The sequence below is a fragment of the Grus americana genome, chromosome 27, assembly GCF_028858705.1.
Source record: "Grus americana isolate bGruAme1 chromosome 27, bGruAme1.mat, whole genome shotgun sequence".
NCBI lineage: Eukaryota > Metazoa > Chordata > Aves > Gruiformes > Gruidae > Grus > Grus americana.
This window is the reverse complement of record NC_072878.1, coordinates 1506847-1532262: the sequence shown is the minus strand read 5'-3', so window position 1 is coordinate 1532262 and position 25416 is coordinate 1506847. Positions and strand designations below refer to the sequence as shown.

Genomic DNA, 25416 nt, shown 5'->3' with positions numbered 1-25416 from the left:
CAGGGCTTTCTTCAAGAGTGTCCTGAAAACGTTTCCTGGGGATTTTGTCTGAGATCGTTGGGGGCCTCCTGGAACTCTCTGAGGAAGCTGCGGGTGCCTTTTGCTGCCAGGTCAGGAGAGTCACAGGATTCCTTCACTCCCAGCAATCTGCTTGTAACATCCAGAAGCTTCTATCAAACTCTGTCCACCGTCCTTGATCAACAGGTGCATTGCTGAGAGGCTGATGAAGCTTTTCTGGCCTTTGGACTATTACCCCCTGCTGCTCTTCCATGTAGGAACCAATGATGCATCCAAACTGAGAAAGTATTGAGCATGACTACATGGCTCTGGGGGTGATGGTCAAGGGCTTGGTGGTCCAGGTGGTGTTCTCCTTGATCCTGCCAGTCAGGATGAGGAACCTGAGGCCTGGACGTATCCTGTTGGTCAACGGTTGGTTGCAGAGCTGGTATCAACAACAGGGGTTTAGTTTCCATGACCACGAGACCCTCACTGAGGATCAGCACCTGCTTGGACTAGATGGGGAGATTTATCCCCTGATGAAGTGGGGTAAAATTATCTTTGCTAACAGACTGGTGTATTGGGTCTGGCTGAGATGGAGTTAATTCTCCCCACAGCAGCCCTCATGGTGCTGTGCTGTTGTCCTGGTTTTAGCTGAGAGGGTTGATTTTCTTCATAGTAGCTAGTGTGGGGATATGTTTTGGATTTGTGCTGGAGACAGTGTTGATAATATAGAGATGTTTTTGTTCTATGGACTTATTGTGCGTTTACATGGGGCCAAGGCCTTTTCTGCTTCTTGCACTGCCCTGCCAGCGGGATGGCTGGGGGTGCACAAGAAGTTGGGAGGAGACACAGACAGGACAGGTGACTCAAACTGACCAAAGGGATATTCCATACCATATGACGTCATGCTCAGTTTATAAGGAGCTTGGGGGAAGAGAAGGGGGGGGCGGCGGCGTTCGGAGCAATGGCGATTGTCTTCCCAAGTAACCGTTACATGTGACAGAGCCCTACTTTCCTGGAGATGGCTGAACACCTGCCTGCCCATGGGAAGTGGGGAATGAATTCCTTGCTTTGCTTTGCTTGTGCATGCGGCTTTTGCTTTACCTATTAAAAGGTCTTTATTTCAACCCACGAGTTTTCTCACTTTAACTTTTCCAATTCTCTCCCCCATCCAGATGGGGGGGAGCGAGTAAGCGGCTGCGTGGTGCTTAGCTGCTGGCTGGGGTAAAACCACGACAGCTGTGGATTGGTAGCTAGCAAACTGTTGATAACACACCAGAGTTGTGGCTACTACTGAGCAGTGCCAGCACACTTCAAGGCTGTCTTTCCAACATTTCTTTTTCCCCAGCAGCAGGCTGGGGGTAGGCAAGATCTTGGGAGGGGACACAGCCAGGGCAGCTGACCCAAACTGACCAAAGGGGTATTCCATACCATGTGACATCTGCTCAGCAATTAGAAACTGAGAATAGGGGGAAGAACAGGGCGGGGGCATTCACTGTTGTTTTTTTTTTTTAACGTTTGTCTTCCAGAGTAAGGGGTACGCATACTGAAGCCCTACTTCCCGGGAAGTGGCCGGACATCGCCTGCTGATGGGAAGTAGAGAATAATCTTTTGCTTTTTGCTTTGCTTCCGCGCGCGGCTTTTTGCTTTAGCTACATTAAACTACCTTTATCTCAACCCACGAGTTTGGGGTTGTTTTTTCCATCCTCCTTTCTCCCCTCCCTGCCTTACTGAAGAGGGGAGTGATCGAGCGGCTCTGGTGGGCACCTGGCCCCCAGCCAGGGTCAACCCACCACAACTGGCAAACCTGGTAGGAAGACCTTTAAACTGGGAACGTTGGAGCAGTGAGAATAGCCAACAGTCATGTGAGGCAGTGATGGATGGAATAGGCCAGCAAAGTGTGATATGAACAAAAGGAAGCTAACCATCAGGAAATCAGGGCTGGAGTGGAATCACCTCAAGCGAATGCACCCAAGTCAGACAGTGGCATTGGGACAGCATTGTGGTGAACGATCTCATTCCCTTTCTGGACAATCAGCACGGCTGGGCACCTCTCTGAAGTGCCTGTGCACTAATGAGCACAGCGTGGGGAACCAAGAAGAGGAATTAGAAGTTTGTGGGCAGTTATGGAGCTGTGATCCCATTGGGAAAAGAGACATTCTGGGATACCTCACACAGCTGGAGTGCTAGGAGGGAGGGAGGGTGAATGACACCTCTTCAGAATGACCAGGACAGCTTTTTGCAGAGAAGAAGTTCACCTTTAAGTGAGAGAACATTGGGAAGGCATGGAGCTCTGCCTTGGGATAAATGATGAGCCAGTCGAGAGCTTATGGGTCAGGATTAGCAGGCAAACCAACATGAGTGACCTTTTAGTGACTGCCTGTTATTGAGTGCTCGATCAGGAAGAAGTGGACAAGGCCTTCCTCAGACCACTGGAAGAAGCCTCATGTTCTCACACGCTGGTCCTCATGGGGGAATGGAACCACCTTGGTAGTTGCCTGAGGGGCAACATAGCAGGGCACAAGCCATCCAGAAGGCTTCTGGAGGACATGAGTGACAACTTCCTAAGGATGCAGAGATGGGATTAGGAAAACCAAAACCCATCTCGGGTTTAATCTGGTGTCCTGGTTTCAGCTGAGACAGAGTTAATTTTCTTCCCAGTAGCCAGTCTGGGGCTATGTTTGGGATTTGTGCTGGAAACAGTGTTGATAACATAGAGATGGTTTTGTTACACAGAGATGTTTTTGTTGTTGTTGTTGCTGTTCTTGCTGTTGTTGCTGTTCTTGCTGTTGTTGTTGTTGTTGTTGTTGTTGTTGTTGTTACACAGAGTCAAGGCCTTTTCTGCTCCTCACACTGCCCTGCCAGCAGGATGGCTGGGGATGCACAAGAAGTTGGGAGGGGACACAGCCGGGACAGCTGACCCCAACTGACCAAAGGGACATTCCATACCATATGACGTCATGCTCAGCTTATAAACGGCTTGGGGTAGAGGAAGGACAGGGGGGAGCGGCAGCATTTGGAGTGATGGCGTTTGTCTTCCCGAGTCACTGTTACATGTGACAGAGCCCTGCTTTCCTGGAGATGGCTGAACACCTGCCTGCCGATGTCTTGCTTTGCTTGCACGTGTGGCTTTTGCTTTGCTTATTGAACTGTCTTTATCTCAACCCATGAGTTTTCTTACGTTGACACTTCCAATTCTTTCCCACATCCCGCTGTGGGGGAGTGAGCGGGTGACTGCGTGGTGCTCAGCTGCTGGCTGGGGTAAAACCACAACAGTCTTTTTTTGGTGCCCAACATGGGACACGAAGAGTTTGAGATAGTAACAGATTTGATTGGAATGTGCTGGATTGAATTTATAGCTGTTATTGCTGTTTAGCTATTAATTGGCAGGCTCCTGTGCTTGCCATGGGCTTGCTTGCCTTACTGTGTAGTAGAGTCCTGTGCTCGTTAGTGGCTGCTTTTTGCTTTTGCTGCTCGCTGTGCTGCTGTACTGCTTATCATCTTACTCTGCTGTGCCTGGGAGCAGTTTGACAACAGCAATGGCAATGTGTCTGGGCTGGCAGATAGCCAGGGCATTGCTGCTGTTTCTGTGCCGCTGTCCTGGACAGGCTGGAACTCCTGTGTGCACTCAAGTTGAAGGCACTGTGACCTGTGGATGAGTCCACATGGGAGCAGGACACCCCAAAGCATCTATGGCCATGGTTATATCTGTGCCGCAGCAAGTATAGCTCTGGAGGGATTGTGAGCCAGGGATAAGTCCATGCTAGAGAAGGTACACCGGGGAAGCATCTGTGTCTGTGCATGGGGTCATGCTGGAGCACCTCGAAGTGTGTGGCCGTGGACGAGCCCGCGACATCGTGGTGCTCAGTTGCTGGCTGGGGTAAAACAATGACATCTGGTGAGGGACCTGAAGAACAACAAGAAAAGGCTTCTACAGGTACAGAGAGAACAGATGCAAGACCAGGGAAAATGTGGGCCCACTGGTACATGGGCCACAGGCCCTGATGACAAAGGATATGGAAAAGCCCAAGACACTCAGTGCCTTCCTCATCTTAGTCTTCACTGCAAAAAGTAGCCATCAGGCATCCCAGGGCCCTGAGACCAGAGGGGAATCTGGAGCAAGGAAGACTTAACGCTTGGTGCAGGAGTCTCAGGGTAGGGACCAGTTAAACAAACCAGACACACATAAGTCCACGGGTCCTGAGGGGATGCCCCCATCAGCAGTGTGCCCTGGTGGAAAGGAGGACAACAGCCTCCTGGACTGCCTTAGGAAGAGCAGTGCCAGCAGGTTGAGGGAGGTGATCCTTCCTGTCTACTCAGCACCGGTGACTCCACTTCTGCAGTGCTGTGTCCAGTGCTGGGCTGTCCAGGACAAGAGGGGTATGGGCTTCGTGGAGTGAGTCCAGCAAACAGGGCCACAAAGACGATTAATGGACTGGAGCGTCCTTCGTACGAGACGCTGAGAGAGATGGGACTGTTTAGCCTGGAGATGAGAAGGCTGCAAGGGGGTTCTTGTCAATCTAGATGAATATCTGACGGGAGGAAGTGAACAAGAGGGAGTCAGGCTCTTCTCAGTGATGCCCAGCCATAGGACGAGAGGCAATGGGCACAAACTGAAACACAGGAGGTTCTCTCTGAACATCAGGCAACACTTTTTGACTGATCACTAGAACGGGTTGCCCAGAGAGATTGTGGAGTTTCCATCCATGGAGATACCCAAACACTGTCTGGACATGGTCCTGCACAACCTGCTCCAGCTGACCATGCTTGAGTAGGAAGGGGTTGTACTAGACAGCCTCCAGATATGGGAAACTGTGGGGCATGGCATGAGAACTGCCAGAGGTGACAGAGAACAGTGTGAGAAGGGAACACAGGCACAGGCAGCACCGTGTGTCCCGGCTGGGTCTCACAGGCGGTTGAAGAGCAGAGACGTGAGAAGTGACCGGACTGCAGAGATAACTGAAGGGGAGCATCAGGGATCTTGTTGTCGGTCAAGTCTTGCAAGGCCTACAGTGCCCTGGGGAGCCATCAGAGAGGCCATTGAAGGGGCCAGGTGACGCAGGCAATGGTATAGGAACTAGCCAAGTTGGGGATGGGAACAGCAACCTTGGGATCAATGGGTGAGAAGTAATTGGTGAGGGTTGTTCAGTGGGGAGGAGAGTGGGGCAGAGAAAGGGAGGGATCCAAGTGGACTGAGAGGAAGAATCGTGTGGAAGGGGAGAGGCGAGGGATGCAAGGAGCCAGCTGCATGTGGGACAGGGTCAGGTCAGTGCTGGTCCAGCCCAACCCTGTGCCTGCTCACTGTGGTCTGTCCTGCCTTCTTCTTCAACTCTGCTCCTGGCTGTTTGCTGTGTGACTCTTCTCACCAGCGTGTGTCTGTTTGGGGGTGAAGATATGTACGTGCTTCTGTGGCCACGTCAAGCAGGGCAGGCTGGAGGAGGAGGACAGCAGGATGTGGAGAGACCCAGGGCTGGAGCGGCCTGGTGAGGAATGGCCCCAAGGCTGTGCATGGCACCTGGGCAGACCCAAAGCCCAGGCCCACACTGGAGGGACTGTGGCTGTGGCTGTTCTGGTGGGTACGTGCTGCAGGGGATGCACAGACCACTTGTCACCTTCACACCAGACCAGCCGGAGAGGGGACTGGGAGGGGTCTGTTTGTGGTGGTCATGGTGGTGTGTGTGCTGCTGGAGGTGTGGTAGCTGTAAAGGTGCTGTCCCTGGTTGGAGTTGGTCTGTGACGGGTCACCTCTGTCCATCTTTGTTTCCTTGCAGATACCGGGATTTAGCACTTTCTCTATGGGTGAATCCAGATTGGGCCATCGCTCACCTTGGGGTGGGTCCAGTCACTGCCCACCACAGACATCTGCAGGCAATGATGAGCTTTCCTCTCCAAAACACAAGGAGAAACAGGCCCTTTTGGGGTGAAATTCCTTGGGCCTGTTGCTTACATCAGATTTTGAAGAACAGCTCAATTGTAAGGAACTGCATTGACGACATGCCACTTTATTGCAGAGGTGCTATGAGAGAGTCTCCTCTGACCCAGGGTTAGGCACTTCTTTTATACAGGTGAGACACAGCAAGTTCATTCCTCAGTAGCAGTCAGAAGAATCTAAATATTCATTTAGGAATAGAATAAACACCAACACAAATATTAAAAACAAACAAACGAACAACCAAACAAAACAAACCACAGCACAACCAAAAACCAAACAGATAACACTGACGATAATGATAAATACAAACAAAATAAAGGTCTGCTATTAGATAGTCTGAGAGTCACTTCTGAAGAGACATGGAAGGTTTATAATGACTCAAAAACATCCATGAAATCACTCCTTGAGCTCCTGGTTCCTCACGCTGTAGATGAGGGGGTTCACTGCTGGAGGCACCACCGAGTACAGAACTGCCACCACCAGGTCCAGGGATGGGTAAGAGATGGAGGGGGGTTTCATGTAGGCAAATGCAGACGTGTTGATAAACAGGGAGACCACGGCCAGGTGAGGGAGGCACGTGGAAAAGGCTTTGTGCCGTCCCTGCTCAGAGGGGATCCTCAGCACAGCCCTGAAGATCTGCACATAGGACAGCAGAATAAAAACAAAACAACCAAATGCTACACAGACACTAACCACAATAATCACAACTTCCCTGAAGTAGGAATGTGAGCAGGAGAGCTTGAGGATCTGGGGGATTTCACAGAAGAACTGGTCCAGGGCATTGCCCTGGCAGAGTGGTATAGAAAATGTATTGGCCATGTGCAGCACAGCATAGAGAAACCCAGTGCCCCAGGCAGCTGCTGCCATGTGGACACAAGCTCTGCTGCCCAGGAGGGTCCCGTAGTGCAGGGGTTGGCAGATGGCAACATAGCGGTCGTAGGACATGACTGTGAGAAGGAAATATTCTGCTGACATCAGAAAGAAAAAGAAAAAGACCTGAGCAGCACATTCTGCATAGGAGGTGGCCCTGGTGTCCCAGAGCGAGTTGGCCATGGCTTTAGGGACAGTGGTGGAGATGGAGCCCAGGTCGAGGATGGAGAGGTTGAGGAGGAAGAAGTACATGGGGGTGTGGAGGTGGTGGTCACAGGCTATGGCAGTGATGACGAGGCCATTGCCCAGGAGAGCAGCCAGGTAGATGCCCAGGAAGAGCCAGAAGTGCAAGAGCTGCAGCTCCCGTGTGTCTGCGAATGCCAGGAGGAGGAACTCCTTGATGGAGCTGCTGTTGGACATGTGCTTCCTCTGGGCATTAGGACCTGTCCAGGGAGGAAAAGTCAGTGAAGAGCTAGGGGAGACTTCTATGAGGAAGAGGCTTAGTGATGAGTGAGGAGAGCCGGTCAGTCCATCAGCCCTGGTCTCAGCTGCCCTGTGCTGGCACCTCTTTGAGCTGCAGAATGATCGCACCCGGACGTTCCCCCCAAAAGGAGCTGGGCACTGCTGAGAGCAGAGGAATCCATTTCCCAAGTGCACATCTCCAACCCCCTCAGCCTGTCTCACTCTACCTGAGCAGGATCTCAGCCCTCCCCTCCCAGCTGGGAACACAGAGGGCTCTCTGCAGCTGTCTGCAGACAGCCACCCAGCAGCGTTTTCATGGCCTTAGCACTGAGGGGTCTTCTCCATGGGGCTCCTGGGGAACACTGGGATGCCATGGGAGAGCTGTGCCCTGGGGGAGGGCAGCCTGCAGCCCAGCAGGACCCCCCAGGGAAAGAAGCAAATGTCCTAAAGACAGGGTGTCCTAAAGAAGGAAGAATGGGGTCATTTGTATCCCCTGCAGCCCGGGCATTAGGCAGGCACTTGGACACTTCATTCCCATGGACACATCTGCATGGCAAGACCCACAGGGCTGGTCTCTGAGCTGCGTCTGAACCCCACCCCCCCATCCCAGCAAACCTGGTGATACGATCAAGGGGAGCAGAGACAGGAGGGGAAACCCAGAGAAATGCCACAGTGCTGCTGCCGATGGAGGCACTCGGGTATTTGGTAATATCCGCTCCTCAGGGGTCAGGCTGCCGAGAAGGTGACCTTCAGGGCAGAGGCTCCGCTGGGTGGGAGAGCAGAGCAGGGGGTTTCTCCGGGGAAGGTGTCTGCACTGCAGGGGATGGCAGGGAGGTGCCCCAACCCCCCTTCCACAGCATTTCTGGGAACAGCTGCCTCTCACTCCCTGCCCATGTCTCTGCTGCCTGGAGCTGTCCCTGCCAGGAGCTGTTCCTCTGTACTCAGGTCTCCTCCCTGCCTGTGCACACAGAGCCCATGCCACCGGCTGTGTGCTCAGCTCTGCCCTGCAGACCCCTCCTGGCAGCCGGGCACTGCCCAGGGGCACCTCTGTGTGCAGGGGCTAAGGAGCAGCTCAGACAAGTCCTACTGGGAACTGGGCTCTCAGTGCCTTCTCCAGAGCACAAAAATAAAGTCCCTTCTCACCCTGCCAACCCCGTTGACAATGATGAGACATCTCAAAGCACAGACTCCTTCCTTTCAAGTGAATTCTGCCATTTTCCTCCTGCACACAAACATCCTCCCAGAAGATCCCACAGGCTGTGGGATGTACCAGCTTGAAGAGGTCCCTCCAGCAACCACAGCTGCTTTTCCCTGCAGACACAGACTTACCACGTAGGGGGCTGTGAAGAGTTCTCTTTGAATCAGCTCTCAGCATCCTCTCACCCCAGGCTGCCTTTAACCTCTCTTCTCCTCCCTCCTCTCCCCTCGGTGCCTGCAGGCAGTGCCCTCAGCCCTGCTGCGCTTTGCAGAGGAGCTGCTCCTGGCCAGAGATGTCTCTCTGCAGTGCTGCCCGCTTGTCATGAGCTCCCTCCATCCCAGGAGCCTGGAGCAGCTCAGCAGCAGAGGACCAGCCCAGGGCAACACTTTCTCTGCCCTCCCACACTCCCTGCAGATGTCCCTGGGGCTCCAGGGCTGAAGCTTCTCAAAGGCATCAGGGTCTCTCCTGGGGAGCGTAGGCTGATGCAGACTGAAGTCATCACTGACTGTCCCTCTCTGAGCACTGGAGAGATGGATTTCAGAAGTGGGATTTTTCCTCCTGTGGCATGGTGGTCTATGAGAGGTTGAAATGTTCCCCTCCCTTAACCCCTCTCCCTGTCCCATGGCCAGGCAGGACACCGCAGCAGTGACAGGCAGGGATCATTTCCCCCCACGCAGGGCAGGGATTCAGCGGTGTCCATCAGGTCTCTCCTCTCTGGTGAGTAGTCTGGAGACTGGAGTGGGCTTCAGCTCTCCCCCACGCACCCCACAGACCCACAGGAGGTGGGATTCCTCTTGCCTCAGCTCAGTGTGCACACCATCCATGAGTCAGTATAGAGACAAAGGACTGGCCATTTTTTTCGCTCCGCAATGTCTAAAGCCAGCCGGATGGCTTTCACCTCTGCAAACTGACTCGATTCACCTTCTCCTTCAGCAGTTTGTACGAGTTGTCATGGAGGACTCCATCCAGCAGCCTTCCACCTCAGATTTGCTCCCATAATGTGAGAGGGCGCATCTGCAAACAGGGCATACTGCTTCTCATTTTCTGGTGGTTTATGACATGGTGTGTCCTCTTCAGCACATGTCACGTCCTCTTCTGGCAACACTACAAAGTTTTGGCCTTCTGGCCAGTCCATGGTCACTTCCAAGATTCCTGAGCAGTCAAGGTTTCCCATTCGAGCCTGTTGTGTTATTAGCACAACCCCTTTACTCCACATAGCATCAGTTTCATTATGCAGAGAGGGTTCCCTCCCTTTGAACATCCAGCCCAGTGCAGGCAATCGAGGTGCCAAGATGGGTTGTGCTTCAGTACCAACTCCTTCTGAAGTGGCTCAAAGCCCTTCATATGCTGCCAATATCTTTTTATTTTCAGTTGGACTGCAGTGGGCCTCGGATCCTCCATATCCCTGGCTCAAAAAACCCAGGGGTCAACCTTGAGTCTCTCCAGGTGCTTTCTGCCAGAGGCTTCAGGTGGGGCCGTGGTCCCTGGCTGTGCTGTAAAGCATGTTTTTCATTTCTCCTCCGGTCTAGACTGGCCCAATGGCTATCACACGAACTATCTCTTGTCTAATTTGTTCAAAGGCTTGTTGCTGCTCAGGACCCATTCAAAGCTGTTCTTCTCCTGGGTCACTTGATAGAGAGGGCTTATGATGAGACTATAACCTGGAATGTGCCTTCTCCAAAAACCCACAACACCTAGGAAAGCCTGTGTTTCTTTTTTGTTAGGTGGTGGCAACAAACCTGTTATTTTATGGATCATATCCATTGGGCTATAACGATGCCCATCTTCGTATTTTGTTCCTAAAACCTGGACCTTCTGTGCAGGTCCTTTGCTCTTCCTTTATTGTATGGCAAAACCAGCTCTCAGAAGAATCTAGATCCCTCTTTTCCCTTTCTCAAACACTTCCTTTTCTGTCTTGCCCCACACAATGATGTCATCAATACACTGCAGGTGCTCAGGAGCTTCACCCTCTTCCAGTGCAGTCTGGATCAGCACATGGCCAATGGTACCTGCTGTTCTTGAACCCGCAGCAACCCCCCAACAGAAGGATCCTCTGAGGGACTGGCAAGCTAACGGCTAAACATCTTCTCTGTACTCAAGGCAGCTATACCAAAAGCCCATTGGTACCCTGTTGGGTCTTTGAAGTACCCTCTCTGGAGGTGGTCTATGCCAAGGATGCTTCTGGACCAGTCCCAACGGGGTGCTTTTGCCACTCTTTCCCAGTTAGGCTTTCCTCAGCCTCCAACACAGACAGTTCTTGGGATCCTCCCATCACTCCAGAAATGCAGATGGGTTCTGCACCTTTGTCACCTAATGGCATTAGAGTACATGCGCACTGGTGTCCCCAGAGCTTTATACTCCCATGGGGCTGATGTGTCAGGCCATCCATCCCACACGGCCCAGTAAACTCGGTTGTCCCTTTCTTCTGCCCTGCTGGAGACAGGGCCCCTTTATTCCTGGTCAGCGTATTCATTCCTTGGGTTTTGTCACTGCAAAGCAGAAGTCCCTTCATCGGGGTCGAAAGTAAGATCAGCCCTTCTACTCTGCCCAACGGAACCTGGAGCAGTAGTTTCCCTGGGTGGATGCCTTTTGGCTGGTTCTTTGTCTGGCAGTTCCAGTACCCAAGCTTCTAGTCTCCAGGTAGGTTCACCATCCCACATCCTCATGCCCTCCCCCTGGTCACGCAGATGGAACCACAGGGTGGCACGTGGTGTGTGCCACCAGTACCTTGTCCTCTGATCAGAAAAAGGCTGAGTCTTAATAGGTGAAACCTTGGTGTCTGTGAGAGAGGAGGGCATCTGCTTTTAAATGCAGGGACAATTACTGGGACAGTTTCTCCACAGCTGAGAAGCAGGCCCATAGGGAGGAAGCGAGATTCTCTTTCAGTTCCTGGAGGGTGCTGGCCAATCCATCCACAGTTGGTGCCTCTGCCTCTGTCCAGCTCTTTATCGCCGGGGTGTTGGCATATGTTCAGTGGCTATCAAATGCCATCCGCCTGATTTGCACTTACCTCAAAGGCACCCTTGACCTCTCCTAAGCCAATATTCCTCAATTATGACAGTGCGTACAATTCATCAATTCTTTCCAAAATAACTTCAGAACACAAATCACGTCACAGCATATTTAAACAAGTCAAAAAGTTTAAAAAATATTTTTTTTAAAAAAGTTTTTAAAAAATTTAAGCAGTCAAAATGAACATCTTCCAGGTGACTGCCTGCTCTTTGGGCAATTTCCAAAGCAAATATTCCAATAAGTGGCCTTCAGTCTTTTCACAACTGATCCACAACAGGTCTCTTATTTATAGTCAGTGTCCCGTAAAGATACAGCCATATCCATAATCCTTAAAAATGACATATAACATCAATGAAGAATCTGAGCCATGTACAGTTCTAGTGAACCACTTCTCAGTCTATTTTTATTTCTTTGAAGCCCCGACAGCAGCCCATATCATCATGGGAACAAAACCAGTGACACCTTGGTTTCACTGAAACTCGGGCAAACCCCCCACTGCCTTCAAAACCTAAACCAGATTTTTACCACCAGCCTTTCATTCCCACCTTGTGCCTCATAAGAATGAACTATCCTCAGACCCTCGTAGCCAGAGGACTAAAACAGAGCACTATTTCAGTGTCAGACATGTGACATGGACTGCTGGATGGTTTGGGAAGTGAATGGTGATGGGGAAGCACAGCGTGGTCGCTTGAATTACTGTGGCACATAACAAACAGGGGATGACCTTACAGAGGAACATGCCAGCCTGACAAAGGATTCGTGGATCTGCTATCGTAATGGTGATGTCCCATGGACTCAGTACAGGCAAGGAGTGCAGTGCATTCAATGCTGCTGTTGCTGAGTGCGGCTAGTGGATTTGCTGGTCATTACACATGGTTACTTCTGACCCTCAGCTACCGAGGGTAGAGACAAGTAAATACGTGCTGCATCTCCTGGCCGAGACCTTACTGGCCCTATCTCCTGCCAGTGCTAGCTCACGCCACCAGTAAAAATGCTGGTCTTCTCATCATGCAGAAATAAATAAATAAATAACTATCTGTCCTGTTATCTATCTCTTCTGATAGCTGTGGGCATCTACGGGGAGGCAAAAAACAGGGGTGCCTGAGCTCGTTGATCCAGAATATGCCCGTCTTCATTACGAGTATGTCCCTGCTAACAGAGGTGCCAGCTATTCCCTCTGCTCTTTGGGGCACGTGCATCCTTGAAGAGAGCAGTGATGGCAGATGGTGTGTCATGACTGGAAGGAATGGGTGCATCGATGCCGGATTGCTGGAGAAGATCTTGCTTGGCTTGTGCGAGCCAGGCCAGCAGCTTCCCCCAGCAGCTCTCCCCACTCAGAGGGCAGAGCTGAACCACTTGCGTACAATGCCACAGTGCTCCTGCCCCACACTGGTGAGAGGATGCTGCCCAGGGCCCCCAGGATGGTGATGTCTGGGTCAGGGGTGCTGTGAAGGAACCCCCCCTGGAAAGCCAGGGAGAGCTGCAGGGCAGGCAGGGGGGCAGAGGGAAAGGGACACAGTGCCCCTGGGGAGACAGCTCCATCACCCAGGCTGCTCTAAGCTCCACTCCTGCAGGACTCCCCTGCCACCAGGCTTTCCTGAAGGACAGTGACACCCCGGCTGTCAGGCTGCTCCCCCGGGACTGCCCCCACCTCTGGGCTCCAGCCTGTCCCCAGGGGCGACCCAGGCGTGCAGGGTGCCCCAGGACCTGCTCTTCCCCGGTCCCTCAGCACTGCCCTCCTCTGTGGGCTCTGCCCACTGCCAGGGCTGGAGGGAGCCCAGGTGTCCAGGTTGCTTTAACCCCCCAGACTCCCCCCGATCAGGCACTCTCGTGAAGCACCACGATTGCTGAAAGGGTTCCTTGTCCAACGGGCCCAGGGTAAACACGGCTTATCAGAGATGCTGTGGGGACAAACATCCCTCCTCTTGCCAGGGGAGCTCTGTCTCCGTGATTAGCTCCGAGTCACTGCCTGGAGACAAGTGCGCACTTCATCGTGTCCCTCTGGATGGCCACATCCTGCTCAGGGACAGCGCTGGCCTGGGTCAAGGACAAGGGCATTGAAGGGACACTTCATGGGGACAAGGGCCTTTGGTGAGCTGCGACCAAGTCCCAGCCAGGGCCAGGGCTGGAGCCAGAGCCTTCTTGGGAACGGGGTCACAGGGACCCACTGTCCGGGGGCAGCTCTGCAGAGTGGGACCCATGTTGTCTGGCAGGGCATGGTGGCCACAGGCAGTGGCAGGGGGAGGGCCAGGGCAGGGGATATTCCCCTCTGGCCTCTGCTCCGGGGAGGCCGTGCCTGGGGACTGGCCCAGTTTGGGGCCTGCAGTACAAGGGAAATGGCGGGGGGGCTGGAGCTGGGCACTGCGACCACCCCAGCACTGCCCCCGAACTGAGCCATCGTCTCCCGGTGCCCAACATTCATCAGTGCTGCCCATTGCCTCCAGCAACTGAAGATCCCAGTCACCTGGCTGTGCCCACTGCCCATGTCCCCAGTTGTCCTCTCACCTCCCAGCGTTCCCTAATCCTGGAGTCCACGATGCTGCAAGAAGAGGGATCAGTCCCAGCCCCCATTTTACCCAAGGGGCTGGAGAGGGGTCAGAGACAATCCTGCTTAGAGACCCCTGGTTTGAGGCTGGCATCATCTCTGGGGGAGTCCTGGAGGGAACGACTGGCCTGAAAGGTGAGGAGCATGGGGAGATGGCAGTGCTGGGAGGTGAGGGGCACTGGGAGATGGGGGATCTGGCTTTGGAGAGCTGTGGGAGGAAGGTTTTGTGTTAGAGCAGTGGGTTGTCACCGTAAGGCTGTCAGAGCCGCCCTGCCCACCCCCCTCACCACCCGCAGATGCCTGGACCCTTCCCTGTGCACCTGCCCCATGCCGGAAGCTGGACTGATGCCGAGGAAAGGGGCTGGATCAGAGCCGGAGGCAGGGGTGACTCTGTGCCAGGCTGGGCTGGTTGCCAGGGCTGGTGTCTCTGCCAAGCCTGGTGTCTCGGCCAAGTCTGGCTTTGCCCCGGGAGCTCTCAGGTTGGGGAGGGGCAAGGAGGAGTCCTGGGAGGGATAAATCTGCCCCTCACCTTCTCCAGCTTCACCCAGGACTCACCACACTGCAGAGGAAGATGAAGGTTGCAGTGCTCAGCGTGGCCCTGCTCTTCACCATCCTGCTGTGCACCCCAGGAGATGCTCAGGTGAGTCCACAATGCCACGGGGAGGGTCTCAAGGCTGGGGATGGGTCATGGCTGCAGGACATCAGCTCTCCTGCAGCACGAAATTGTAGTGGAGAGCCCAAAACCCCTTGAGTTGGCCTCTCCCGTTCCCAAGCAAGGAGCTCCTCCAGGCTCCCCTGCACCTCCAGCCCCAGCCAAGACAGCTTTCTCCCTCCCACAATTCTGCCTGTTCCCTCCACAATTCATCTTCTTGTGCCCAGAGCCTGAGTTCCTCAGTGAGTGGTTGGACCTGCCCCCTCCCTGGGAGGGTCCACCACAAACTCCTGTGAGGGCCCCTGCTAGTTTCTTGTCTTGGTGGCCACACATCTCTCCCTTTGGGCCTCCCCATCTCATCCTTTTGGTCCCCTCAGACATCTCCTCTCCAGGATCTCCTCTGTGTCTTACCTACAGTGCCCAAATGCCCTCCCTTTGATCATTCCCAATGCCTTTCTTTTGGTCTTTCCCCTCAGTCCTTTGCCTTTCCACTGCAGTAGTGTCCCCAGATGCCCTTCCTTCAACCCCCACTTCCAAACACTCTCCCAATCCCCTTGTTTCTGTCCTCTGCAATCCTCTTCCTTCTGTCCCCACCAACCACCTCTCTTGAAGTCCCCAAATCCCCTCCACTTCAATTCCTTTACCCCTCACTTGTATCCCACGCAGCCCTGTCCATTCAACACCCCCAGCCCAGTCCCTTGGGGTCCACTAATTCACCCCAGAGCCCTGTATTGGGTTGTGTCCCTGCCACACACACCCATTCTCTTTGGATGCCCTGAATTCCCCATGCGATCCTTGTCTCCATCCCCACCCCTGGTCCCTGCATGACCAGGTATCCCAGGTGACACTTGGAGGAATGATCCTGGGGGGGGAGCAGAAGGGATTTTTCTCCTCAGACCAGGTGGAAGCCATGGGCCTGGGGGGACTGGGGACACCTGTGTCCCACCCACAGCCCCACCAAGGTCCAATTCAGACCATCCCTTTGCTTGTCTTCCCTAGGTTCTCTTGGATGGAAGCGGAAGTGATAGCCTGGATGTAAGTAGTGGGGTGGACTTGGAGGGTCTCCAGTCTGGGGAAGTGGAGGGCACCTTGGTCCTCCCATCCCTTGCTGGGACCGGGGACATGCCAGTGACCAGTGAGGTCTCATGGTCTCTCTGCAGGTGGGGTTAGTCAAAGACGGGCGAGTGAGGAGCACTGAGGTGGGTACCATGAGTTCTGCTGGCCCCAGACTCTCCCCTCCATGGCCACGACACTCCAGGGCATCCCAGTGTGCCCCAGTGCACCCCAGAGAACACCCCTGCACCCTATTGTCTTCCCAGAGAGGTGCCCTTCCCCAGGGCTCCCACTGTATTCCCATCCATCCTATTACAACCCGGTACACCCCAGGATGCCCCAGTACACAGCCACGCACCCAGGTGGGCCCCTTCCCCAGGGCCCCCACTGCTTCCTGGGCACCACCACACAAACTCCTGTACCCCATTTTTCCCCAGAGGCACCTTCCCCAAGGACCCCATTGCTTTCCCCTGCCTCCCAGTACACCCCAGTGCACCCAAGCGTGTCCCTAACCCTCCCTTTCTCCCCAGCCCCGTCTGGCTGACGCATTGGAGAGGCTTTTGCGCCAGAAACGCCTGGTTGCCTCTGTTGATGTCTAGGTGAGCAGCACCATGGTGTCTCCAGCCCCACAAAGGATCCTGGGCCCCGGGGGATGCCTGAGCCCTTTGGGGTGGGCAGAATGTGGGTATGGGAGAGGGAAACAGAGGGGACTGTCCATGACCCATGCCCCAGGGTAGGCTGGACACAGCTGCCCCCCTGCCTTTCCTTCTACCTAGTGGGGCTCTACAGACCCAGAGGGTCACCGTGCAGACCAGGTAGGGGCTCTGGTGCCATACAGACGCCCAGGCCCACTGTGAGGGCTGAGTAGGGCTCTGGGGGATTTAGGGGCATCCCTCTGGGTGCCATATTGATCTCAGGAGAGCCAAGTGCTGTCCTGGGTGTATTGGGGACTCCATTGCCCCTCTCATTGTCCCAGCTGACACTGGGGGTCACATTCTGGGCTCTGCCTTTCAGGACTGGAACTGGTGGTGACAGCCCTGTCCTGCCCTCCCCCTCCAGAGGCAGGAGGAGATGATCATCCCTGGATGACCCCCCCCACCCCCTGGGAGCCCTGGGCCATTTCCTTCTAATGATCAATAAACCCCTTCAGCAAAGCTATGCTCTCGTGTGTGTCTGTGTGTCTGAGTCTCTATGTCCCCTCTCCTCTGCCAGTGCCCCGGGTCCTCTCTGGCTGCACCACCGCCATGAGCAGAGTGGCTGAGGGAGCCCGGACGCCTGGGGTGTCTCTGTAAAGGAGATCCCCTTCCCACCCACCACGTGGCCCCCGATCAGGGCAGATTAGGGCAAAGTGGAGTGTCCCCCCAGGAGGCTGGGAGAGGCAAGGGGCAGATGGTGCCAGCCCTTGGGGCACGCGGTGCTTTGGAGGCACAGCGGGAAACAGGTTCTTACCAGGGCTCCAGTGAGCACCATCCCCCACATCGCACAATGGGGTGTCGGGGCAGGAGAGGAGCACGGAGAGGCAGCCCAGAGCCCCGGGTCCTCTGCCCCGCTCTGGGAGGGGTGGTGGTTCCCTGCCCCATGGACTCAGCCCTCCTGGCTTCACAGGAGATTTCAGAGCCCCACGCTGGGCCCATGTGCCTTCCTGGACCCCCAGCCCCACACCCTTGTTGGGGGCACCCCCCATCACAGACCAGGAAGGCAGGTCATGGGCTCCAGACACTGGACAGATGTCTGATGACACTGATGGCACAGCTACAGGAGGTAGCTTCTCTCTATTGTTAGCGCCATCAGATCTCCGATATACAGCGTTTCTGTAAAAGTCAGATGCTAGAGTTATAACATGCTAGTTTGTGAAATACTGTACATTTCATTTCCAGAAAGTACACACAAGAAAACATCTACCTTCTTAGCTCAATTGTCACAGCTCTACTACACAACACAAACTCGCAGGCAATCTGGTACGAGATCTTTGTTGAACTGAACTTCAGACCGCCAATGTAAACGTAAGCATTTTCTTCAGTGAGTCTCCATGTACTGGTGCTGTTTTCCAGCTTGGTATATCCAGCGCTCTCTGCTGCTTTTAGTGAATGTATCTGCTCTACCCATACGTGCATTGCCCAATATTACTTTTCTTATCAAGCTTTTCTCCATTCTTATGTGCTCATGTACATTAAATCATTTTTTTTTCAGGGATTTCTTTAACCTGTCTCCTGTCACGTGCCAGCTTTGTTCCTGAAGCCATGAGAGCCCTCCACATGCTTCTGATCCACAAAGAGTCCAACAAGAGATCCTCGACCTCACTCACCTGGTGAGTCAGTTAGAAGCAGCTGCTTCACAGTTCCAAGGTTATGGTGCTAAGCTTTCTATCTCTGCTGTAGGAGTGTCCAATTTGGGGATCTTTTGGAACAGAGAAGAAATAGGTGGAGTTCTGGAGTCCGTGTCTCTGGAACTGTTCAGACAGCTTCCATTGGAAGAAGTCTTTTTGCTCTGAAGCCCACTAGCATTTTGACTAACATCTGGCAGGCTTTGCTGACATAACAGTTAAAAAAAATAATGACGCCTTCAAGTAATTACAAAAGCAAAAAAAAAATACTGCCAGACGAGCCACATTTTATTATACCTTCTTTCTTTTCTGTCAGGTTTCTGCAGGCAAAAAATGGTGCAGATGTTTTCTTTTCACATGAGCTGCCTCAATCTTCATGCCTTCCTTTAGTACGCTTAGGTTATTAGCCTGCCTGTAAACTAATACGAAATTTAGTGTTGTAGCTCTTTTTTTTGCCACAATTTTGAAACACAGTGCCACAGGATGTCCTGTACAGGACAAGCATCAGTACAGATATCAGTGCAAGTCGGAGGAAGTCACCCCACCTGGCCTGAAAGTCGGGCAAGAGTTGTGATGCATTTTCCTGGGCTTTTCTCATATGCCAAAGCACGAGCTAAAAAGGTCGGGTCTTCCTGCATTTACTCATGTTGTGTGAGCACAGCTCAGGCGGGTACCATGGATAAACTCTTCCTCAGTGCAAACCAACGTTTAAAGGAGTCCACCATTCAGAACTCTTTCTGCAAACACACTTGTCCCTTTAGAAGAGTTACCCGATTTCCTTAGCTCTTCACGGCGATAGCTGGGCATGAGCCTGACAGCACACGTGCCCGTCTGAAAGGCACAAGAGCAGCCAGCTTGGGAAGAAGTGAAGAGGTGATGGAAAAGACCTATGGGGGCTTTCAAATGCCTCCTCACCCCCACACCCCTTTATTCTAGCATCATCTGACAACACTTGCAATATTACTGTACTACATCTATTAAAATAGATTATTATAATATTATAATTATAATTATATTATATAATATCATAAATAATATAAAATTATAATATTACATTATAATATTATGATATATTAATATAATATAATTAATATTAATAATATAATAATATTATTATAATATTACATCTACTAAAAGTTGTAATGGAAGATGAAGGTTTACATTCAAGACTGCGTGTAATTACAACATGACAACTCCCAGACCTTCAAAGTTCTGCGATGACATCATACACAAACTGTAATTTTGGAAAAATACTGTCAACAGGCAACACCAACTTCTTTTAGAGCCTGATCCAGTTAATTCCCACTTGCAAAGTGCAGCAACTGACAACTGTTTTGGACAAGTGTATCTACAGGCAGTACACGGACATCTCCTGGCTTCACATCGGACTGTCCACTTCATGAAACACAGCTCCTTTGTGTTTACTATGAGCTGCAGAACTGTTACTTCACCTAGGGTATATGGTGTATGACTGTAGTACACACACACTTTTGGTTCCAGATGGACTTCCTTTGACAAAGTGTCAAAATAGTCTGTTTTTAAAGCTCATCTTCTCTCTGTTGCTCTCTATAGAAAGAGCTGAGAGCTAATACCAGAGGGAAGCACAACTCACTGTGTGAAGCTACTTCCATGAGAATAAAAAAAATGAACCCCTACAAGCCTAGAGGAAAATACAGGCTTACCTCTATCTCTGAATGACCGTATAGCGTACGTGAAATCAATGTTAACGCTTCCTGCATTTTCTGCTTTCTTAAAGACAATGCCAAGAACCCACATTGTCACATAGCCTCTCCTAGCCGTTCCACAGCACGGCTGTTTACTTCCAAGTGTAACGAGGTCTTGACCTAATTTGCCTTGCCTTGTTCATAGGCATTGTCAACTTCCCCGTCACAAGTAAAAATATTCATAATTAGTATTTCCCTTCCTATGATATCATTTCCGTAACAAATACAGAAGGAAAGCCTATGTTTAATAGCTTTGCATTACATCTAAATCAAAACAGCAACTTCCTACATCTTTTCCCTATTGCATTGTACAACCTGCGCTTGAGAAAGTTTGCACAAAACAAGAATGGCTTTTAGAGCTTGCTAGCATTCGAGATCTTTCCAGTGCGCAGAAGGCCACCATCTGCCTTTCACTGCCCCATTCTCCAGACAGAGGCGATAACTGGAGAGTGACATCAAGGACAATGTCCGTTGGATCTATCAGATATTACTAATATCCAATTCTTTTAGTCAACACTAGATATTTCTCAGTTGCCTGCATGTATTACTGAAAATTGGATCTCCCAGCTTCAAAGCTGAGGAAAATGGCACTTGGAGAGTTTTACTGAAAGAGTGATTATGTGCAAAAGAATCTGTCCCCCTTTTGGAATATAAGAGAAATGAATGAAAATCTTATTTCTCTCTCAAGTGTAGCAGACTGCCAGGCATATACCAAGAAGGGCTGTTAAGAGAGAAAGGAGCACACATGGCATGCTACCAATTCATCCATCAGCCTTCTGTTGAAATGAGAAGTCTGTTGCAGGTTAATGTTTTGCCAAGTCTTGCTACGATTTGTCCACCACAGTGAACAGCTCCAACATATTTCTGTTCTGACAGATCCTAATTTTATACAAGAAGTTAACTGAGGTGGATTTGTTCTGGGTTTTGTCACTTATTCGTAGCTTTACAAAGCTGCAAGCCATTTCCCTGGCATGTGCTGCGAGACAACGGGTAAGTTTACACAATTCAGGTTCAGGGAGTTGCCTTCAGCCATCAGGGCAGTGTAGGAGTGTTCCCTGTGAATGCATTTCTCCAACTCATGAGGTCAGCTTGTGTCATGGTTTTACCCCAACCAGCAACTGAGCACCACACAGCCGCTTGCTCACTCCCCCACAGCGGGATGGGGGAGAGAGTCGGAAGAGTCACAGTGAGAAAACCCGTGGGCTGAGATAAAGACAGTTCAATAAGTAAAGCAAAAGCCGTGTGCACAAGCAAAGCAAAGCAAGGAATTCATTCCTCACTTCCCATGGGCAGGCAGGTGTTCAGCCATCTCCGGGAAAGCAGGGCTCCATCACGCGTAACGGTGACTTGGGAAGACAAACGCCATCACTCCAAATGCCATCACCCCCCTGTCCTTCCTCTTCCCCAAGCCCTTTATAAGCTGAGCATGACATCATATGGTATGGAATGTCTCTTAGGTCAGTTGGGGTCAGCTGTCCCGGCTGTGTCCCCTCCCAACTCCTTGTGCACCCCCAGCCATCCATTGGAGGGGCGGTGTGGGGAGCAGGAAAGGCCTTGACACTGTGTAAGCCCTGCTCAGCAAGAACAAAAACATCTCTGTGTAACAAAAACATCTGCATATTATCAACACTGTTTCCAGCACAAATCCCAAACATAGCCCCAGACTGGCTGCTGGGAAGACAATTAACTCTGTCTCAGCTGACACCAGGACAGCTCATGATCCAGCCTCTGGTCCACAGCAGCAGCCAGACCGACCCTGACCGAGTGGAGATTTTCCAGCAGTGGCCAGAAGGGTGGTCAGGGCCTGGAGCACGTTATGTCCAAGGAGAGGCTGAGAGAGCTGCCCTGTTTTGAGAAAGCCCTCAGAGCCAAACACTGGAGCCAGGGCCCGGGGGAGATGGTGGGATCTCAGCCAGTGGAGATATTCCAAGTTTGCTGAGACAAGGCCCTGAGCACCTGATCTATCAGGAGCTGTCTGAGGAGGGGTTTGGACTAGAGCCCAATGAAATGATTGTCCTTTTTCAAATAGTCTTTCTGTGTGCCAGCCTTTCTGCAACACTGGCAGCTCCCACCCAGCTGAAATCACTTTGGGAGACGATGGTTCCCCTTTTGTACCCAGAAGAACCATAGTGTGAGGACATCCCCCGAGGCTCACATGTGCAGCCAGCACAGTGTGAGGCACTCATCCCCAGGGAAGCATTCCTGGGCTGGTGCTCAGAACCTGCTGTGGGCTGAGGACCATCACAGCCCATCGCCAAGGGCAGCCTGTCCAGGATCTCCTGGGACTGTGCAGGCAGGCCATGGTGGCCAGCTCCAGCAGAGACACCCACAGCAGGTCCCTGCATGGGCTCAGAGCAGGGCACATGGAGACACCCAGCAGCCAGCGCAGAGGCACTGTGGCAATGCCTATAGGCTGACAGTGGGCTGAAGAGCGTGGGGCAAGGAGACCTCCTCAGCTGGGCTGGCCAAGCCCTGCTGCCCAACATGGCCCCCCGGCCCTGCAGTGCAGGCACTAGATAGAGCAGGGTGCGTTCTTGGGGTGGGGAAACATCTCCAGCAGCACAGTCCCCATGGCAGCCCTCCATTTGGCAGCCCCCCACCAGTACCTGCCCCTGCACAACCTCGGTCGTGTCACATGCAGGTGTCAGCAGTCAGCCGTGCGGTGGGATCTGCAGGGTGTGGGACAGAAGAGAGACGGCACCGGGCTGGCCGTGCCCCAGGACAGGCACTGAGCCCAGCAGGAGGACGGAGCTGGCCCCACAACAAAGGTCCCTCCCCAGGGCTGGGTGTATGGCCAGCGAGGGAAATGGACGATGTGTGGGGCGGTTTCTCCCACTTGCCCTGGGGCAGCTTCCCCAGCGTGTCCGGGGAACATGGCACAGAGCAGCTCCTCTCTCCTGCACCTGTGATGACTTGCTTCCTTCTCGAGGAGATCAGGCTCTGCTCCACAGGCCCACTGGAGCGGGTCCTCCCCCTGGAGGGTCACACAGCTCCGATAACGTCAGGCTGTTCCTGTCCTGGGCACTTTCCAGTCCAGCCCATCCCCTCCCCGGCTCTCCCCCACCTTCCCTGCCCTCTCCCCAGCGCAGCCCAGCAGAGCAGCCCAGTCTGGGCTGGCAGTCTGGGCTGCTGCAGAGCTCTGGGCACTCAGCCCACAGCCCCAGCCCCTCGGAAGGGCACAGCAGCTGCTGGGAGGCAGAGGGGGGGCTCAGCCTCCCCATCGGCCCCAGGCCTGCAGCTGGCCCCAAGTGCCAGCGCAGGCCACTCCCTCTCGGCCTCTCCTGCATTGACGCTGCAGGGGATCCCCAGCCCTGACCGCCTTTGCCCCACTCTGCCTCTCCGCCAGCCCTGCTCCCCAGGACACCAGCAGAGTCCTGGCCCTGCGGCTCCTCAGGCACCTCCTGCATCTCTCCACTCTCCTGCCCTGTGCCTGCTGCATCTTCACGGACTCCCACAGCTCTGCAGAGTCTTTCTTTGCGGGTACCTGGAGCGAGTGCTCTGCCCTGGGGGGACTTCATCTCAGGGTCTTTCGCCTTCTAAGTCTCCATTCACTTCCCACCCCAGAGTACCTGCAGTGTCCCCATCCTCTCCTGACCACGCCAGATTCCTTTCCACTCTGCCATCAGCCCCGTCATACCTGCGACAGCCTGAGGAAGGGGACTGGGAGCTCGTGCACCATTTCCAATGCCCCTGGACACCAAGACGAGAGCCTTCAACTAAGTGCTTGGTGTCTAACAGTGATACCATGAGATTATTTCCCCAAAGAGAAGGAGAAAACCAGGCGGAAGAGACTTGGAAAGTGCAATTCCTCTGGCTTGTTCTTAGCCACAACTGTATCAAGGAGAGCCCAGGCTGCAGGCACCTCCCTCAGGAGATCCCCTTTTATTGCAGAGAGGCTATTAGGAAGGCAAAAGGTGACATATGGTTCTTCAAGGATCAGACACAACAGGACAGAGCCTCAAGAGAAGTGCTATGAACCCAGGAAATTACCTCTAATGATGATTATCAGAGAAAAAAAAAAAAAAAACGAGGAGATGCATAAAATATACCCTGGGCACTCTGCAGAGAAGGGGAGACAAATTACAGTTGGTGGTGCAAGTTCCATTGGATTAGTTTCCTCAGGGCTTTCTTGAGCTCCTTGTTCCTCATGCTGTAGATGAGGGGGTTCACTGCTGGAGGCACCACCGAGTACAGAACTGCCACCACCAGGTCCAGGGATGGGGAGGAGATGGACGGGGGTTTCAGGTGAGCAAATATGGCAGTGCTGATAAACAGGGAGACCACAGCCAGGTGAGGGAGGCACATGGAGAAGGCTTTGTGCCGTCCCTGCTCAGAGGGGATCCTCAGCACAGCCCTGAAGATCTGCACATAGGACAGCACAATGAAAACAAAACAGCCAAAAACTAAAAAACAACTTAATATAAGAAGCCCAACTTCCCTGAGGTAGGTGTCTGAGCAGGAGAGCTTGAGGATCTGGGGGATTTCACAGAAGAACTGGTCCAGGGCATTGCCCTGGCAGAGTGGTATAGAAAATGTATTGGCCGTGTGCAGTACAGCATAGAGAAACCCAGTGCCCCAGGCAGCTGCTGCCATGTGGACACAAGCTCTGCTGCCCAGGAGGGTCCCGTAGTGCAGGGGTTGGCAGATGGCAACATAGCGGTCGTAGGCCATGACAGTGAGAAGGGCGTACTCAGCTCCAAGCAGGAAGACAATCAGAAAGACTTGAGCAGCACAGCCTGCATAGGAGATGGACCTGACGTCCAATAGGGAATTAGCGATGGCTTTGGGCACTGTGGTGGAGATGGAGCCCAGGTCGAGGAGGGAGAGGTTGAGGAGGAAGAAGTACATGGGGGTGTGGAGGTGGTGGTCACAGGCTATGGCAGTGATGATGAGGCCATTGGCCAGGAGAGCAGCCAGGTAGATGCCCAGGAAGAGCCAGAAGTGCAAGAGCTGCAGCTCCCGTGTGTCTGCGAATGCCAGGAGGAGGAACTGGGTGATGGAGCTCCTGTTGGACATTTGCTGGCTCTTGGCAAGAGGTCTGGTTGAACAAAATGAAAGGACAGGGAAAATTAGGGCATCTTCCTCTGAGCAAAGCCATTCCATTTCTCATAGAAACACCCCCCAATTGAAATGCATTTCCCTTCTCTGGTTTGTGCTGGCTGAGTGTGTTGTGAGGAGCTGAGGAGTCAGCTGTGCTCAGCTGCAGTGGGTACGTGGAGCTGGTTTGTGACACCTCCAATGTTTAAAACCCATGTCAGATGCAATCCACCTTCAATGGAGAAATTAAATCTCTGCACTCATGACTCAGAAGAGTGCAGGCTGCCGAAGACAGGCTTAGCATTTCCTTAGAAGAATTTTGTCTGTGGTTTTTATTTTCCACCATTACATCTGGGGAGAGCTCTTGTGAGGGGTAGAAATACTCATTTTAGGATGGAAAAATGGGAAGAGGACAGCAATGGGAATGTGACAGGACAGGCAAAAAGGCTCAGCTCTTTGTAGCTTAGTGCAGAGTCAGGAGAGATGCAGTGTCCATTAGACTGTCACCCAGCTGCCCTGCACTTTTGCTTCTGCTGCCTTGAAGATGACGACAAACAGAAATTACTCTCTAAAACATACCACAAAACAAGACTGTGATGAGAGCAGGG

General features: G+C 52.8%; 2 protein-coding genes across 2 annotated transcripts; both read right to left on the bottom strand.

The window, feature by feature from the left end:
• Positions 1 to 316: 316 nt before the first annotated feature.
• LOC129196872 (olfactory receptor 14J1-like) lies at positions 317 to 6877 on the bottom strand. The gene is made up of 2 exons (XM_054804843.1): positions 6380 to 6877; positions 317 to 442 (listed from the first exon to the last, which is right to left on the bottom strand). The coding sequence occupies exons 1-2, from the start codon at positions 6875 to 6877 to the stop codon at positions 317 to 319; spliced, it is 624 nt and encodes a 207-aa protein (XP_054660818.1).
• Positions 6878 to 23851: 16974 nt separating this feature from the next.
• Positions 23852 to 24787, bottom strand: LOC129196871 (olfactory receptor 14A16-like). Its single transcript, XM_054804842.1, has one exon. It carries the CDS (start codon positions 24785 to 24787, stop codon positions 23852 to 23854), a length of 936 nt encoding a protein of 311 aa, XP_054660817.1.
• Between the last annotated feature and the right edge of the window lie 629 nt (positions 24788 to 25416).

Bases quoted from the DNA above. Each gene is read 5' to 3' on its own strand.
- LOC129196872 (XM_054804843.1), bottom strand. From the start codon at position 6,877: ATGTCCTACGACCGCTATGTTGCCATCTGCCAACCCCTGCACTACGGG. The intron at 443-6,379 runs GCAGTGAACCCC...TGTTGATACCAG, and splicing joins TGTACTCGGTGGTGCCTCCA to CTCTGCAACCAACCGTTGAC.
- LOC129196871 (XM_054804842.1), bottom strand. From the start codon at position 24,787: ATGTCCAACAGGAGCTCCATCACCCAGTTCCTCCTCCTGGCATTCGCA.